This window comes from Lepisosteus platostomus, chromosome 27 (genome assembly GCF_059453375.1).
Source record: "Lepisosteus platostomus isolate fLepPlt1 chromosome 27, fLepPlt1.hap1, whole genome shotgun sequence".
Lineage (NCBI taxonomy): Eukaryota > Metazoa > Chordata > Actinopteri > Semionotiformes > Lepisosteidae > Lepisosteus > Lepisosteus platostomus.
The window spans coordinates 5,305,565-5,324,158 of NC_142637.1; the positions used below are offsets into that span (position 1 = coordinate 5,305,565).

The 18,594-nt window shown below is 40.1% G+C and overlaps 2 protein-coding genes across 2 annotated transcripts; one reads left to right on the forward strand and one right to left on the reverse strand.

Moving 5' to 3' along the window:
- Window positions 1-70: 70 nt before the first annotated feature.
- tax1bp3 (Tax1 (human T-cell leukemia virus type I) binding protein 3) lies at window positions 71-9,964 on the reverse strand. Its single transcript, XM_088622484.1, has 4 exons — window positions 9,782-9,964; window positions 5,067-5,186; window positions 4,235-4,312; window positions 71-2,672 (listed from the first exon to the last, which is right to left on the reverse strand). The coding sequence occupies exons 1-4, from the start codon at window positions 9,818-9,820 to the stop codon at window positions 2,538-2,540; spliced, it is 372 nt and encodes a 123-aa protein (XP_088478610.1). The 5' UTR covers window positions 9,821-9,964; the 3' UTR covers window positions 71-2,537.
- An 828-nt stretch (window positions 9,965-10,792) lies between these two features.
- On the forward strand, window positions 10,793-18,551 carry cib3 (calcium and integrin binding family member 3). The gene is made up of 6 exons (XM_088622061.1): window positions 10,793-11,045; window positions 12,341-12,375; window positions 13,206-13,317; window positions 13,867-14,014; window positions 15,641-15,836; window positions 16,833-18,551. Exons 1-6 carry the CDS (start codon window positions 10,995-10,997, stop codon window positions 16,852-16,854), a joined length of 564 nt encoding a protein of 187 aa, XP_088478187.1. The 5' UTR covers window positions 10,793-10,994; the 3' UTR covers window positions 16,855-18,551.
- Window positions 18,552-18,594: the final 43 nt, after the last annotated feature.

Genomic DNA, 18,594 nt, shown 5'->3' on the forward strand with positions numbered 1-18,594 from the left:
TTTGAAAAACGTGTTTCTCAATGATTATTTGTAGAGTATTTTGGCAAGAAAAACAGCAGTTACAAGTGTATTGTACCTCATAATCATTTAATAATGCAAGACAAGATATCTTCAGAAACTATTACATACAGCACCACACACACTTGCTAGTAGGAGGGTAACTGCAGCAGGTTGTTATCCAGAACAGTCCTACCACAGGTCTGTACTACTGGAACTGGCTGCAAAGATTTTCATTAGTACTTGTCTTGGACTATCTAATTGTAAAGTAAATACAGTGCAAGACTAATGCTCTTTGGGGTCTGCGTAATCATACATTAGCATTTTAGGAATGAAATGAAAAGAATACAGAGACATAACAGTATGAATACCAAGCAGACTTTTACAAAACAAGATTTTTACAGTGTAGTGTTTAAACAGCCTTTCTAGGTCTTTAAAAAAGTGTTAAATTAGAAATGCATTGTGTTAAAGGAATGTAGTGTGTATACTAAGAAGTTTTAGGGTTTAGCTAAACCCTATTGGAACGATCTTGCATAGGAGTGTATAGTGGATCCACAATAACAAACATAGATTAAAAAGCACCAAACAATAAGAAGAGACTGCATCTATGATTATTAGAATCCAAGGTTTACAATTATGGCAGTGATTGATGAAAATGTTTACTATAGGACTAAAAACAAATATGACCAAGTAAAAAAATGTATTCTGTGTTGAATCCACTGATTATTAGCAAAACTAGTTTCTTCTTTCAGGTCTGTTCCATAGGGTGGAGGTAATAACTGCAGATATTGCTTTCTGATATTGTAGTAGCAATGAAACAAGATGCTTAAATGGTTTGGTTTCCCCATCAAGATCAAAAGCCAATGGAAAACCTCTGCACTAAGTGTTTTAAAATCACAGTAAACCAGGCACATAGTTTACATTTTCTTTTACCCTTTTTGAGGCACTGTGGTCAATTTGATGGTACAAAGGTGTAGTTAACCCCACCATTGATGAGCCATTACAGGACGGATAGAGAAATCTGAATTGAAAATGTTACCTTTATATTGTCCCCTTTAAGGATCACATCTTTCACTGTTATTCTTTTATGGAGCTGTGGGATTATATGATTCAAAAAGTTTATTTTACGGTTTATGTGAATTCATTTTTTTCCCCATAGTATTTACAGGGGGACAAATTGTTAGCCTTGAGCAAAGCTATTCCAGTGTAAAACTACAAAGGAAAAACAATCATGTTACTTTAGAGCTCTCACTTAATATCTCCATGAATGCTCAGCTTCTCTGATCTTACACAAGCTGACACAAAAGGCACTTGAACAGTTATCGAATGTAATGGTTCCAAAACATGGGGTCTGAAGGCTCCCAAAAAACATTTCTGTCCCATATAAGCAGTATATCTATCTATAATGTACTAACCCGCTCAATTGTGCTTGTACTAATGGGAAAATCTTAAAATTTTCTTCAAATAATTGGAAATAAAGTACTCATTATCAGCATTGTAAATTAAGAGTTTGGAAAGCAGTCATGATGGCAGCAGCTACAGCTGGGAGTTTAGTTTAATTCTAATCCATTGTAATTTAAAATCAGCTGGCTTTGAGCTGGCAAAGCATACAGGAACTGAAAATCAAAGATGCTGTAAAAGGAGAATTAATGTAATGTTTAAGGGCCGAGATATTCAGATCCTCAACTGCTTTAATCCTATAAACCCAAAATTTGGGACAAAGCCCAGAACATCAGGCTAACCCTGTGCCCCTACCCTCTCAAATGGCCCACCATTTAGCATTTTAAGGCTGTTTTTTAAAAAATATATCAAACATAATTTAGGCTGTGCACATTACTTTGGTATCATTTAAACTTAAAAAAATGAATCAAAATATACTCATAATGTTTTCATATTTTCCCAGAACATGTACTTTAAAGCACTATATACCTTATTGTTTTTGGCACAATTAAATTAAAGGAATCCATTAGAATTAATCCACATGCTTACTACCTTACTAAGAAAACTGAAGTTGCCACAAAACATGACGGTAAATTCAGAGATTCAGTACAAACTCTAGACCGGCTTTCTTCTTGTGGTTTATAGTTTAAACAGGCTGTAATTATGTTCATACATTTTATTTGCTAAAATGCAATGCATTTTATAACACTTAACTTCCTTTGAAATAATCACACTCCAACATTTTCTCCCTCGAATCAGATTTGCATTTTTTATATATTACTTCCAAATGTGCCTGTATTGTAAAGGTTACGACACATGCACAAATTCTGTAAAGTAGAGATAAATAACAAACAGGTAAGGTCCACCTGAATAAAACAATTCAATCGAAGCTGGCCCTCACATTCCAGAAAGGATTTTCCCTGTACAATCTGTGAAAAATCCGGACAGGTAGTATATCTAACCTGCTAGCAGGTTGTTGGGGGTGAAAACTCTGGAAATACACACCTCCCAAGTGTCGGAAATGAGCTCTGCAAGATCAGCAGCCCCGCTGTGGATTAAAACTACGGATTCCTCATCAAGAGCCCTTGTCTTATGCGTTACTACATCATCGAATGCCGGACTGCCTCTTCCAGGGACTTCCTCGTCACCAGAAGTCTCACAATATCTTCGTTCTTCTTCGTGAGCCTCTTCCGTGCCTGGTCATGGGTCACCATGGTCATATCCCAGCCATTCACCTGGATGGGACGGAGGCATAAGATTCATAGTATACCGGGACATGGGATATGGGTAAGGTGTCCAGGGAGCTGACCATATTGCTCAGATTAAATCTATAACTGGTGACAAAGAAAAATCGGTAAAACTGCAACATGCGTGAAATATATATTAGGTCAGTCTTGGTCCTACTCATCACTAAGCCCTTTGAGATCCTGTGAAAGGAAATTGTTACAAATAACTATAATGAGTAATTGGCTTTATCCAATGACATTTACAACATGTAAAGAATAACCAACATATTCTCTTAATGGTTTTAGGCATCCTGCAGAATGTTTTACAGGCCACAGATGAGAGGCCATAGCTACAGTACAAAGCACAAGAACAGCTTACAGACAACTGACAAAAGGTTCAAAGGCAAAACCATTCCTAGACAAAAGAGCTAAAAGTGAACAGCTAAATGAAAATGAATCTTCATAGGATCCAAGGATCAGAAGAAATCAGAGAAAAGACGACACTGTGGACACCGATCTTTCAGATGAGAAGCCCACAGAGAGCTACTATCAGATCTTTTCACTACTTTGTCAACCTTGGAATTCCAATGAAATAATAAGCACTGCCCCTACGCAACTCAGACGGCGGCTATTATGGAGAAATGAACACAAGCATTAAATAATTGACAACAGCTACAAAGACACTAAAGAAAGCTAAGAAAAAATCCCATGCCCACCAATACTGCCTTCTCTGCCTTGGCTACAAATTAAATCGGACAGATGCAGTTTATTAAATGTAGTATAAAAGCACAGAGAACAATTTAAAAAATAAGCCCATCTTGAGACAGTAAAAATGTAGAAAACAACAAGAAGCAGTACTTAATTTATGACTAACTTGTGTTATTTTTTAAACTCAAAGAGGCTTTGCTTCCCCACAAACGATGAAGGAGGAATCCTACCATTAAAACAAATACAGTGCATCCAGCTTCTTTCTACGAATGAGGTACTCCTCGGGTTTGTTAAAACCAAATGCTGTCAATCCTATCCTTATAAGTCCTTATAACCTCATTATAAGTGGAGGTTTGGTCCGTATCTCCTGAACGGAAACTTTCCACTTTGAGTCAAAAGCTCTGCATCACATCACATCGATAATACTGCTCCACTCTGACTGGATCAACTCAGAGTCTTCCTAGGGGGGCTTGCATGCAGCAAGACAAGCCTGTAGTGCCTAAAGAGTGCAGCACAGATGAGCTGCATACTGGTTCTCTCAAGAAGCCAATAAAGCACTGGAACGTCTTGCTCTTCCTCTGTTGCTGCAGCCCAGACCCGCAGACCAGAGCCATAGACGTCACTGACACTGCACCTCTGGCGCTGATCCCTGTGAGTGTTTATGCTGCCAGGATCAAGTCAAATGCATCGGCAGCACCTGACCCTGATCTGTACCCCAAGAGGAACACCTGATCCGCTCCAGTAGCGTTTTCACGACTTTTTTTTTTCTTGAGCCAGACGAGATGCTACTGATGAATGGGCCCATCGTTTGGACACGTGGGATCACCCGTTTCACCCTCTCGAAGATTCCGATCGAGACCCACCTGCATTATTTTATCCCCGACCATCAGCCCAGCCACTTCTGCCGGCCCCCCTGGCGTCACTCTGGTAACATAGATTCCCTGCATCATCGTGTAAAAACACTGCAGTTAATAACCTTGGCACACATATAGGTGAAACAGAGCATTACTGTATTAGTCCAGATGCTTGTGTGGGAGGCCTCCATGTGTGTAAATTTAGTTGTTTTAGAACAGTGTCAAAGGAGTAATTTTGTAGACCCTGATCATACTACACTTGCTTTAATTAGGGTCTATGAAAAAACTTACAATTGTTCTAGACATTTACTAAACATGCATGATGTCCTTCTGTATTCTTAGATTTTTGTGTTTTTAGGAAGCTAAGGCTGCTGCTGGAAAAGGTGTAAGAGGGACCAGTAGGGGGCGCTCACCCTGCGGTCTGTGTGGATCCTAATGCCTCAGTATAGTGATGGGGACACTGTAAAAAAAGTGCCGTCCTTCGGCTGTGACATTAAACCGAGGTGCTGACTCTCCGTGGTCATTAAAAACACCAGGGTGTTTTTTAAAAAGAGTAGGGGTGTTACCCCAGCATCCTGGCTAAATTTCCACCTGGCGTTTACCAATCATGGCCTCCTAATAATCCCGTCTATGAATTGGTTTCTTTACTCCATTCTCCTCCACAATGATAGCTGATGTGTGGTGAGTGTTCTGGTGCACTACGGCTACCGTTATATCATCCAGGTGGGGCTACTGGTGGTGGTGGAGGGGATTCCCCATTACCTGTAAAGTACTTTGAGTGGAGTGTCCAGAAAACCATATAAGTATAAGGAATTATTATTAAAGTCCTGTTGCTGCCTACCTTGTCCGTCTTGTCTTCCGAAAAGGGGTTCTGCCCAGGGTCCTGATCGATTCCTCCTCCTATACTGAATCCTAGTATCAAGTTGTCGCCCTGACGGAGTTTGTGAATTTCGATACGTTGCTGGAAAACAAATTGAACAACCCGCTTCACTATAGTGAAGTGATCCGATCTGTTCACAAGCATGCAAACTAAGCACAGGTACATAACTTTAGGAAGCAAGGAGCAATTACAATAAAGCTCTAGCAAGGCATGTGTTCAACCACATGCATGCATGTTCCTCTTTAGAGACATGCAGAAACATGTTTCTAACCAAGCATCTCACTACAGCATCTGGCCTTTCCAGAGGATACAGCCTACCGACGTTTCCTTCTTCTGAGTGTACAACAATTACAGATCTGGGGTTTATTCATTCCACTCATTTAAAAGGAAAGTGATTGGTTTATTTCCATAATAGTGCTAAATCATAATAAAATAAGCAATTTTCATCTTTGATGAGGAGTTAATAGAGCTAAAGTGTTAAAACACACTCCACCTTAGCTCGCCAAACTGAAATGATTAAGGAAATTAAACCGTAAAGCATGATCCCGACTCTCTAATGTTATGAGAGATTTCTTCCCCACATAAGGAGATGGACAGATGAGACATTAAGTCAGCGGTAAATAGCACCCATGAAGTATTAAGAAAATACCCTAAATTCTCTAGGTTGCTTGGAATTCGAGCCCTGCAGGCTTTCACCCACTCGGCACTCAACAAATAGCTTTTACATGCAAGACTGTCAGACCTTTGAGTCATTTACCCTCCAACTGCTCAAATACCGGAGGAAAAAATAAGCTCTTCGGCAACAGAGACAGATGCAGTCTCTTGGCAGCATCTGCGGCATTTCAGTACACAAAGCAGGCCTATATGTGATAATCAAGTCCATATAAACATCTGGCATTCTGTTCATCAGTAACTATGCCAATTATGTTGAACTTGTTGATTTGGTTCCTTTTATTATTGTCTGTCTCGCTCTCTGATAACATCTGGCACCCAAAAGGCAGAAGAAGAACTTCTTCAGTTGTCTTTATCTGTAACTCATCAACCCCTTAGATAACCTCGGACAGGCGGGTAGTTCAAGTAGTTTGAGACTTTTTGACAAGCTGAGAGCTACTAGACTCTTCACACTAGTTTAGGATTAAAATCCGTAATGTGCTTTGTTTGTTTGCTCGATGTGACGAACAAAGCTCTTTTAATAGCAAAATAATGCAAGAAGCAGATGCTGTGTGGCTGACAGTAATAAGGACAGTAGAAAAAGATTGAGCCAGAGACTAGAAGAGCTGGGCTCTATTCTTTGTTTTTATATTAACTGTTGTTAAAATGTATTGTTCTGACTGAGAAGAAATAAAACTCTTTACTGAAATACCATATATCATCACATAACTTGACAATCTTCACACTAGTTATGTTAGCATCTAATGGAATGATGAGTGTGTATCTATCTCTGTGGATAAACTAAGAAACATCAATTCACAAAAAGCGGATTAACTAAATATTGAAAATGCTTTTTTCACTCCTATGCAATATTTAAATAATCTATACAAGGGCACTGAAACCAGTTCTGGGACTATGACGTGTTAATTTAACTTCTTATCAGTTATCTCACATTCCTCTCCTTATGTGTAATATCAAGGACTCGGCAATCTGCAGTGAGGCTATTGGCTATTTAAAGAACGCCATCATTAGCTTATCCTGTTGAGAATGTTCTGCAATGTCCTGGCATCTCCATCAATATAAAGAAATACCATGCAGCATGTCCTATTTGCTATAGGTCTTCCCCAAAAGTCTTATTTTCAAGTCCTATGAAAGCTAACACTATCTTAATACATCAAGTAATCTAATTCAAGGTTCTTGATAGAACTGAACACTTTGCAGACTTGTTAGTTGCATTTTCAGCATTTTAAAAGTTGTCTGAATACATATGAAAACTGGGAAACACAATAAAACACATGAGTACCCTCATCATATTACGATGGTCTGAAGTCAACTTCACTGCATGTTCAGAGGGAACCCAGTCAATGCACTGCAGCAGAAAGTGTAATATCTGTATTTACTAATCAGACTGGGATGTGGAAACATGAAAGTTCTTTCTTCTAAGTGTGACCTGGAATGTTAGCACTCACATCTGGCTTTCTTTAATATGTTATTGTACTTGCAATCAAAGCTAAAATACTTTTCCAGGAAGTTACTCTTAAGATTCTATTGTTATAAAATACTCCTTTTAATTAAATCAATATAAATGCATGTGAGGAAGCTAATAAAAATAATAACAGCTTCAAACACTACAGTGTCCCAGATTGTGGATGAAAAAAATAATAATTTCAATATCTCAGTTTGAGGACAGCACAGTGGTACAATGGTTAGGTTTGCTACCTCACAATGCTAACTGCTGGGGACCTGGATTCAATTCCTGGTGGTACTATCTACATGGAGTTTATAACACATGTTCTTGCATGGGTTTCCACTTTGTGCTCTGGTTTCCTCCCACAGTCCAAAGACATACTGGTACAGTAGGTCTACTGGCTTCTGTAAAATTGGCCCTGCTCTGAGTGTGTGTGCCCTGAAATGGAGCCATCCAGGTGAACAGTATCTCACCTTGTGCCAGTTGCTTGCCAGGGTAACTTCCAGCTCTCCCTACAACCATGTTCATCTTAAATGGATGAGAAAATGGAAGGATGGATCTCAGTTTGAAAAACTTAAATTCAGATTCTTTGTAAGGACCTCGGGGTGCTCACTTGTAACTCACACAGCAAAAGCACAGAATATGAAGAGGTCTTCCTATATCTTTTCTATTTTGCATGCCTTTTCTCCTCTAATATTTACTAAAAATCATGTTTCATCGTGTGAGCACGTGCTAATACAAACAACATCCGTATGTAATATCTGCCCCCACTGACCCTGGATAACAGCATGTCCTGTGGCGTCAGTCACACACCCCAGCAGTTTGCCAGCTCGTGTACTGACATGGTGAACAGGATGAATCTCTCCGTATATTAGCAATACTGTTGTTTAAATAGTGTGTTGCCAAGGTGACACGAGGTTCAAGGCTTCTTAGATCTTACTATAAAAAATACCATACATAAAGCCTTCTACAGCACCTACAGTGCTCTTGGTTCTTCATTCCTTCAATATTTAAAAACCCAAAGCTAGAACCTTGAATAGAAACAAATTTGTCAGTTTCTCCATATCAGTCAATTTGTTTAGATGAGAAAAGCTAGAAAATGCTTTCTTAACTCTCCACTTAGTTACTGTGTGCCTGTGTGTGTACAAAGTGGTCTCCCCTTCACATTATAAGGATGCTTTTTACGATTGGTCTCTTTAATAACGAGTAAGCAAACACGGTTTAATCCACAGTACAGTTTGTGCTAACAGTGTCATACGTTTATTTTGATGAAACAGCTGGACATATGTTGAATGAATAATAATTGATACAGATGTTGCTGTTACAGTTCTTCATTGAAGTTCGTGAAATACACTGACCAGAATTGCTGCTAAATTAATACATCGAGGAATTTCTCAGAGCACCTCTTTGCCGACAGGTGTATCAGTAACAACTAACAAATGGTTAGGCGGTCAAATGTTTTTTGAGCAATATATAGAATTATATATATATAGAATAATTCACTGAATTGTTGGTTAACAGTTAACATGCACTCAGCAGTGGGAATAAAAATACATTTTCTGCTACAATTGCTATACTGTCTGTAAGTCTTTTCCACATCTGGTGAAAAGACGATTAAAACGAATAGGAAATTGTCTGTAACCTACAAGTACTCATCTCTATATGAGGATTTTTCATTCAAACAGGTGTAACAAATTAACACGGGTAAAAACAGCCGCACGCCATTAAAAATGTATTTCTTGATACTGTAGTTCCGTGAAACCTGACGAGCAAACTATGATAAAAACTCACTCATACACCCATTTCGTAAACACGCGGGGAAACCATTTACCGTAAGTAGTTGTAGTTGAAAAAAATCGGATCAGTTACTTAAAACGAATGCACATCTGTTATAACCACAAAGCAAATAGCCTTAATTGTATTATTAATTTATAATTGTATTGTATAGGTTTTGCATTCTATAAAAGTTTTAATTCTTTCAAATTCACAAACTTTTCATACAGAATACAGTGCAGGTTATCCGTATGTATGTAGTAGTACACGGGTGCGGATGGTACCCTTTAAAATTTAAAGGAACCGTGATTTCTCAAAAAGAGCCGAAGCAAAGGAGACAGAATTTTTTTTCAGAAATGTTCTACTAAGTAAAAATCAATAACGCATCAAACACATACTACTAATGATGTGAATAAAATTACGACGACAAAAACTCACTTTCTTTTACAAAAAATAAAATTTCTCATTCAAGTTTGCATTGAACTAGTCATTTACACGAATGTTAGTTTTTACAACTCGTGCGCGTAAAAACCATGGATGTTATTTTTTATGTTAAAAGTAGATTACTTTAGTCATGCAACAATACATTTAAAGTTTTTTCGTACTCGCACCCCAACGTAACAGCTCTACAAAGGGATTTCTGCGTTTCCCCCCGTGGCTTCAACTTGATACCCAAGACCGAGGCTTTGTAAGGCCTACAAAATATTCCCTTCAAATAGCTCCATAGCCGCTATGGATGATGCACGGAAAAGCAAAAGAAAGTTTTCTTGTTAGAGAAACTTACCACTACCGCTGTAACTGGCTGTCCTGGAATAAAAGACATTGTAAACCGAATACAATAAAAATCGCCTCACTCCGTAAAAAAGGCACAGCCCTCAGCCGAACAAGGGATAAATACAATTAAAGCACCACTTTCCTTATTCATGAGCAGACTTTGTGAATAATTCATGACTCGGCTCCAGGTTGGGCGTATAAAGATGAGGTAATGCTCCCTACTGTTGGTGTTGGAAATTAAGTCGATCGTCCCGATTTGTACAGACTCTTAATAAAAAACTAAGCACTACCGTGAAACTTCACAGTAAAGTGCTGTTGATTTAACTGGAATTTAAACTGCAGTATTGTTTATATTAATAGAAATGTCCTTGCAATTTTAAAGGACGCCAATGTATTAAAAAATCTTCGCTCAATTTCACAATTCTGGAAGATCCCTCCTCATGTTTATTTGGAGTTAGAAGTTACAAAATTGCACAAATAAACGTTTAGTGTTCAAACGGTACAAGGAATTAATGTATTCGTCAAGTTTTGTTAAGAAGCACGTTTATTTTTCTTATGCATTCAAAGTAATTCTGATGTTATTCAGCTGCAGACCTTTTAAATCCCTTCCTTTTGGGTCTCTTTTTCTTTTTATTTGTACAAGGTACATTAAAAAAAACCTGCCCTCTGGCCCATCACGCACCCTAAGGATGTCACCCAGTTTATTGAACAGGGACAGCGCACAGCTCTTAAACAGCACTAGAGTTAGTTAAATGACATCTGTACATCTGGGATGGACACAACATGACACAAACACGATACATATAGAAAATACAAGTATACAAGTACTGCTTGCTGTTGTGGACAAACGTCAGCACACCAGGTTGACGAGACCTGAGGCACTGTCTGTAAAGACCATTTAGAGGCTGTAACGTGAGACAGGGGTGAGTGCGAGGTAGGAACATCACGCTGGGGAGCACTTGGCGTTGATATGAGTCTGAATCATGCTGGACGCCAGCCCTAGTTCATTTTAAAGGGGCTTCTATTCAGATCAGAGAAATCGATGAAATGCTCCCATTATGATGGTGAACTAAAGGGGCGCGTGGCAAAGGATACCTGATCTCCCACTGTTTCAGGGCTCCTTTTGTTCCAGTATTTTCATATCTGAAATATCCAGAGGTCTTATAAAAGGCTGTTGGGTGGAACACTGCAATGGCACTGAGGCAAGGGGAGTTTGCACAAGGATGGGGAACAAACAGACCATCTTTACAACACAGCAGCTAGATGCCTATCAGGTTGGTTCTAATTTATTGTCTCTCAGCGGGATGTTCTTTGAACCCTCATGATTATTCTTATTCAGGGCTGCACTTTGCAGATTGGAGCAGCTTCTCTTTCTGTACACTTTACCTCTGAACCCACTTTCAAAGACACAATGTTCTACGGTGTGAATCTTTCAAGTAAGTCTGCACTAGGATTTTTACTCATCGTGAGTGAGCACTTTCTGAAACCACTGTAAATATCTGTTTTGTGCCAACAGTTATTACTATCAGCAAAGTATAGCAACCCGCTCCACCCAGATGCAAGACAATTGCATTGGATCTTTTTCTAACTGGGTTGTGAAGGCTGAGCATTTCATATAAGTTTAAAAACAAGCAGTAAGGATGACACCTGTCTTTCTGGGATTGATTATTTCTGTGCACTGCGCCTTTCACTTTTGAATGGACCTGCTTGTATTAGCAAGGGATGTGTGGAGTGTGGAGTAGCAGTCCTCATTTCTAAATTACAAAGCTGTATGTTCTAGCCAGCAATCCCTCCATTTGTAAATGCCAGTGGTTTGAAAGGAAAGTTTGCAGCCTCGGTTAAAGAATTGACTGCTCATTCGAAGTAAATGGCCATTCTTGTTCACCACAGTCCGAAGGGTTAGCGCCAGTGTCAAGCAAGGCCGGATTATGGCAGGGTCTTTGTTCCATTAACAAAGAGGGTTGCTGAAGAGGAAATATGATTAATTTCTTCCTCTGTTAGCTCTGCAGCATGACTGTGCCGAAAGGCTGCTGGTACATATTCATCCAGCATTATTTACTGATGAGCTGGTTTGGTATCAGTCCAGAGAAGAGCAACTAGATACATTTTGGGTCTTAAGGAGATGTTGTACACTGACAAGCTGAAAGAACTGAACCTCTTTAGTCTTAAACAGAGAAGAGTATGAGGTGACCTGATACAAGTATTCAAAATTCTGACAAAGATAACCCAGCAGAGTTCTTCAGAACAACATTATTCGGGAAATTCTGGCTTATTTCAAGGAATGGCAGGATGATATAAATTAACTGTTAATTAAATGTTCTTGAATAGCGTTCTGTAAGTAACTGTTTTTATGTTATTATGTAGAAAGGTAATAAGAAATAAACAACTTTTCTTCGTTGAGTCTTCAAGTGTCTTGTATTGTGGTTTTGCCTTATAATGGAGATGTAAAAAAAATGCTAATGTCACATACATGAAGCATGCGTATCACATAAGTGAAGTTATGCCAATATGATGAACAGACAAGCATTCTCTATAGTTCAAATAGTTTTTATCTTTGTTGTTTTTCTAGGACTGTACATTTTTCACCAGAAAAGAAATCCTGAGGTAAGACAAATGGCTCACCTTTGATAATAAACAAGGTTAATGAAGTAAATCCTTTTTGTTCATGTGGAATGTGACACAGCAAAGTTGTGAGGCATTTCTGTTAAGAGAACAAAATACAGAAAAAAACATTTTGCAATTTCATTGAGAGAAAAAAATAAACTCTTTCAAAATCTTTGTTCAAAACAACCACAAGGACAAATTTTATTTGAACATAGTTTATATTTACCTTTCAGTAAAAGAAAGACAATGAAATATAGTCTGTCTGTCAATTCAGGAGCTAAAGACATTAGGTTGAACCATTGACCTGCATGCAGAACATTATTTTAAATTAATTTCTTTTACATTAGAATCCTTTGCACAAAGTTGATTTAGCTCATCAGTAAAAATTCAGTTCTCTGGGTTTGATGTTCAATGACATTTGCAAAATTAAATGGATTTTGATTGTCGTCCTAAATCCTGAACAGAACTGAATGGCTTCCAAGCCGTTCTTCAAAATATAGCGCTTGTGTAGTCCATTTAGTTTAGACTAAATGGTGTCCTGCCCAAATTTCCCCCTGGCCCTTACCAATCATGGCCTCCTAATAACCCCCATCTCTGAACTGGCTTCATCACTCTGCTCTCCTCCCCACTGAGAGCTGATGGGTGTTGAGAGTACTGGCGCACTTTGGCTGCCATCACATCATCCAGGTGGGGGCTACACACTGGGGGTGATGGAGGGGACTCCCCATTACCTGTAAGGTGCTTTGAGTGGAGTGTCTAGACAGGCACTATGTAAGTCTAAGGATATTATGATTATGATGTATCCTTGTGTCATGTACTAATGTCTCTAGGCTGTTTCATCGCTACCGGGACCTGGCACCACAGCTTGTTCCACTCGACTACACCAGCAACCCAGATGTCAAGATACCATACGAGCTGATTGGCAGCATGCCAGAGTTGAAGGTACGCCCACCGATTGTGCTGGTGAAGGATGTCCATGCCATGCTCCTGGGGACACAATCAATTATTCATCGCCTACTAATTGACAGGAGCCTTGGAGAGGTTATGAGTAACTTGATCCCTGTACACCTGAAGAAAGTTATATTGCACAGCTTGTGCTCCTGGCAATAGCAGCTATTGTCTGGCACTTCACACACAGTACAGGGCTGCTCTTGTGGGCATTTGCACCGAGGAAAAGATCAGCATTATTAGTGAGCAAATACACCCTTAATCGTCTGCCAAAATCCCTTTGCAGATAGAGAAACGTTTGCAAAAATATTAGACCAATAGTTTGCTAAATACATTTTTGGTAGAACCTGTAATAGATAAGTTGTGTGCAGGTGAGCATGAGAGGTATGCTTTGTCTCTGTTGTTCTGGTAAAAGCAAACAAAACTAATCAATACATTTCTCTGCAGGATTGGTCATTAAAAAAGGATGTGCAGTACTTCAGATGGTTGTGAGTGATTCAGGGTGGTAGTTAATTAAACGGATGTCTTTTTTGCAAATTGCAGGACAACCCTTTCCGCCAGAGAATAGCTGAGGTTTTCTCTGAAGACGGAGAGGGAAATATGACCCTAGATGACTTCCTGGACATGTTCTCTGTACTGAGTGAAATGGCACCAAGGGATCTGAAAGCATATTATGCTTTTAAAATCTATGGTTAGTCCTGGTCCATTGCAATTTGTTTGTAAAAGATATATACAACATGAGTTAGGGGGAGTAGATCTCAGTAGAAGACAAATACATATGTTTATGGGCTTTTATTTTATATACTTTTCCAAATGTGGTCTACCTTTCATTTGAAGAAACTTTTATTTTGCAGATATCACCTCTACAGTAGCAATCAAACTTTCATTTCTACCCAACTTGACTGATAAGGGCTCATCCGATTTTTCTCACGTTAATTGTCTCCAAGCGTGATTCATGTAAGTTATAGACGTTTTCCAGTCAAGAATAGGATAAAGAGCTGTCCAAGTTAAATGCTTTAACTTTAGTATTGCCGTGCTTACAAATGTGATTTGTGGAAGAGAAGCCATTTTTCCAATTATACAAACTCTTCAGCATACCCAACGATTTTAAAATTTCCTTAGCATGCTAGGAAGTAGATAACTACTTCCAAGATAGACCACTCGGTGGTGCCCCCCACTGCCTATAGCGCAACAAAGCAAAAGGAGCCAAAGATACTCAGAGCTTTAACTGAGACAACCTGAAAAGAACAGACAATAGAAAGCCATTCAGGAATAATTGATGAGCCCGTTATATGAAAAGCTCGGTTCTGAAAGGCTGCTGTGTGCTGGTGTGCCAGCGTTTTCTAATTAAAACACGCTGACAGATCACGCTGTTTTACAGCACGGGGCCATGGTCATGGGTCAAAGAAAGTTTTCATGTATTATTCAGACGAGTTAAAAGAAAAGAGAGCAGGGCCGCAGTAGCTAGGCTTACAAATGAGCTACAATGCCATGGCAGTGAATTACTGATTTTGTCACTTAATTTACGAGGAGTATCAAGTTTATTATTTATTGGCTTAGAAGACGCCCTCGTGTAGAGAGACTTCATATGTCTAATATATGATAACATGCAAGGACTTTAAAATAAATCGAATTATAAAACAATTTACGATGTGTGACAGTGATGACGTCGAGGAAAAGTCTGCTGCTGGTGAATTTTCAGGCATAACATTTCCAGCTTGCTAGTTTCTTTGAAACACACCTGGTTAGTGCGTCCAGACAAAGACAAAACTGTTTAATGTCAAATGGCGATGGACTAATAGAGACCTGAAAGTGAGCGGTTCTTCTTGCTGGACAGATGTAGCTGCAGTGATTTGTGTCCATCCGTAGCTATATCCATCCATGTCCCAACTGCTATATCCAATTCAGGGACCCAGCAAGGCAGGACACACCCTGGAGGGGACGCCAGTCCATTGCAAGAGAGACACAGACACGCACACGTGAGGAGAACTTGCAAACTCCACACAGACAGTACCCCAGGTCTAGAATTGAACCCAGGGCCCCAGCACTAACCACTGTGCCACCATTCCACCCCATACACTTAAAGTACTAGAGCAGCCTTCACTCAGTCTAAGCGATTTAACTCTGGCAAACGCCTCCAGGTGATATTCCTGGAGGTTCAAGCTTCAGATGTTAGACATGAAGCCAGAGTGTCCAGTTCAGCAAGGGACCACCAGCGCAAGCTGAATAACATTCGCTCGATGTCATGTTTTTTTTCTCCCTGGGGAGTCACGCCAGATTTCTCCCTCCACCCCCCCTCCCCCTCCTCTGCTCTCAGACTTCAATAACGATGACTTCATCTGCAAGTCCGACCTGGAGAAAACGCTGAACAAACTCACCCGCAACGAGCTCACCCCGGAGGAGGTGCGGCTGGTGTGCGAGAAGGTCATCGACGAGGCCGACCTGGACAACGACGGGCGTCTGTCCCTGGAGGACTTCCAGCACATGATCGTGCGCGCCCCAGATTTCCTCAGGTCAGCAGCAACCCCTCCCCTGGAAACAAGACAAACCTGACGGCCTGGAATAAAATACTGCTGCCTGCTATTGCCTTCCGCATGATGCTCCAGATGCCAGATTTGCCATTTATACAGCCATAGATGTTGTCCTGGACTCTCAGGCTAACAGCAAGCACCATCACGCCATGCCCTTTTTATTACAATGCCTCTTAGTGTTGTCGTCTCTCTGTTTGGTTAATAGTCTTTTAGAAAGTACTTTACCAACTTTAACTCTGGAAAGGGTGCATCTCTGATAAGCTTATCAAGTGCACTTGTGCTTATTTATTAAAAGAGCAGCCTACTGCTAGTCTGGAGCAAAAAGTTTTTTTTTCACTTGTCGAAATGATTGCAGCTGTGCAGCATGTTCTGTTTGTAACAGTAACGTAAGGTTTTGGGGTCACAAGGGTTCTCTTTTTTTTCTGAAGAACATTTTGAAGATGATTTAGAAAATTACAGATTAAACTTTAATTTGGACTCAGGGACTATTAGAATTATATTGCAATGGTCCCATATCCCATATCACACTGTTCAATTAAATAAGTCAGCTGTGTAATTGTGTTTTGATACAGTAGATTCCTATACAGTTTTCTCAATCATCCATGTAGCCTATTCACTCTGGAACACCTGAGCTGAGCTAAGATGAGACCTCATTTTATAAATCATCTCATGTAGGTGATCATGAAACAGCAAGGACCAAAATAAATACTCCAGTAGATGGCAGTATTGCTTCACTGTTATTCGCAAACAAACTGCTGGACACCCAAGCTAAATACATAGACAGCTGGGTTAGAACCACACTCAGCTATCCAAGTGCAGATTGAAAGGAGATTAACGTTTGTGCTACTCTAGATAGTGCAGGATGTTGTGTATTTAGGGGGGAAAAAATGCAAGTTGAAGTGAATTTAAACCTATTTGCAAGCAGGATATGAAAAGTTGGACTCTGAACACCATAGCTGTTTCTCTCTCACCCTACAGCACCTTTCACATCCGCATATAAGGACCAGTGATGAGGACTTGGCTTCCTGCAGAGTGAAGCCTTTGAAGACCGTGGACAATAAAGGGAGACCGCAGAACAGACAAGACAGACCCAGAGTGCAAGGGTGGAAGAAGAATAAAGACAAAGTGCACATTTGTCTTAAAACAAGGAAATGGCACTTAGTGTAATGCAGCGTGTTCCTGCTCAAAGGTGCGCAGAGCAACCGAAGCCTTTAGAATATAATGGGTCTTTAGATCACGACAGACCAGCATCGACTCCAGTGGCCGATAATCTTCCTGTAGACATGCCTCATGTTGTTAATGAACCAAAGTTTGAGTGAAGGTCAAATCTCACACTTCCTTGTGCATAAAACCCCTCTGGCTGCACACTACGCAGTGTTCATATGTTCCTCGTACCCCACTCTCTTCCTTAACGTCACCCGTTGGTGCAGTGGTGAAGCAGAAGCTGAGGGGTTGGGTGAAGGTCTCCGTTTTCTTCTCAATGAGCATCCCCAGCCTCACACATGGTCACGAGCCCTGGGGAGTGGCCACAAGAACGAGATCATGGCGGAAATGCCGTTTCTCTCCAGGGCGGCTGGACTTGTTCTCCGTGACAGGGTGAGGACCTTGGAGTCGAGTTGCTGCTCCACTGGCTCGAGAGGAGCTGGCTGGGATGCCCACTGAGAGGAGACCCAGGACGCGCTGCAGGGATTCTCTCTCTCAGCGGGCCTGGGAATCACCCAGGAGGACCTGGAGACAGTTGCTGGGGAAAGGGAAGTCTGGTCTGCTCTGCTCAGCTTGTTACCAGCAGGACCCTCGCCAGGAGTGAGCGTTTAGGAAATGGAGGGATGGAGCTGTGGTCAGCTTCTGTTAGTACTCAAGGTGCATGGTTACCTGTGCACTTCTCATACCTTCACCAGGAAAAAATGACTTGAAAACCCACCCCAATATTCATTGGTTATGTTGTGCATTATTATCCTGGTTCTGCTCTCAATTCCTGTGAAATGCTTGATTCCTCCAATTGAATCATAAGTCTACATGATAGAGTGACCCCTGACCCTCCCTGACCCTGCCAGAATACACATCCTTCCAGTATTTACCTCTGCTGCTCTCTGCTCTGATCTTCCCCCAGGCCTGTAGCTTGTGAAGGGCAACTGAGCAAAGATTTGATGCACCACCTCAGTCCCTAATATGTGCTTTAAAAAAAAAACCGTTAAAAGGAATTACACCATTAATAAATCTATGCAAAGTTTTTCCAATTTTACCTTTTTCAAAAATTCAGTCTTGGTGACAGTTTTTCAAGAATGAGTTGTAATGAGCACTCTGGGGGAACAGATTTGTTTTTCTATTGGCATCTAAAATCAACAATTGCCCTGGTAAGAAAAACAAGCTATTTTAACCTGAAGTTATGGTCAGGTTGAAACTAACAATTAATGTAAAATATTATGCAGACTTATATGCCTGGATGCTTTGTATTAAGCAGCATAGTACTTGGAATTATAGGGATAGACTTAATGGAAATAACCAAATCTGCTCACCCAGTAGTTCTGTAAGCTATGGTTACAGTGCTTAGATCACTCCTCGTACTACACTCGAAAAGAAAGGTTGATTTTGAACTACTAATTTGCCTTTACAGTATCAGAAAATGACCTTTTACATTATCTGCAATATTTATCATTCAACAAATTGTGTTTTTGATTTGAAAACCTAGAGCGATTTGGAATATTGTAGCAAGTAAGCTGTGCTTTAAATACAAGTCCAC

Bases quoted from the DNA above. Each gene is read 5' to 3' on its own strand.
- cib3 (XM_088622061.1), top strand. From the start codon at position 10,995: ATGGGGAACAAACAGACCATCTTTACAACACAGCAGCTAGATGCCTAT. The intron at 13,318-13,866 runs GTACGCCCACCG...TGCAAATTGCAG, and splicing joins GCAGCATGCCAGAGTTGAAG to GACAACCCTTTCCGCCAGAG. The intron at 14,015-15,640 runs GTTAGTCCTGGT...CTCTGCTCTCAG, and splicing joins TTATGCTTTTAAAATCTATG to ACTTCAATAACGATGACTTC.
- tax1bp3 (XM_088622484.1), bottom strand. From the start codon at position 9,820: ATGTCTTTTATTCCAGGACAGCCAGTTACAGCGGTAGTG. The intron at 4,313-5,066 runs GTAGGCAGCAAC...ACGATGATGCAG, and splicing joins CGGAAGACAAGACGGACAAG to GGAATCTATGTTACCAGAGT. The intron at 2,673-4,234 runs GTGGGTCTCGAT...CGTCCCATCCAG, and splicing joins TCGGGGATAAAATAATGCAG to GTGAATGGCTGGGATATGAC.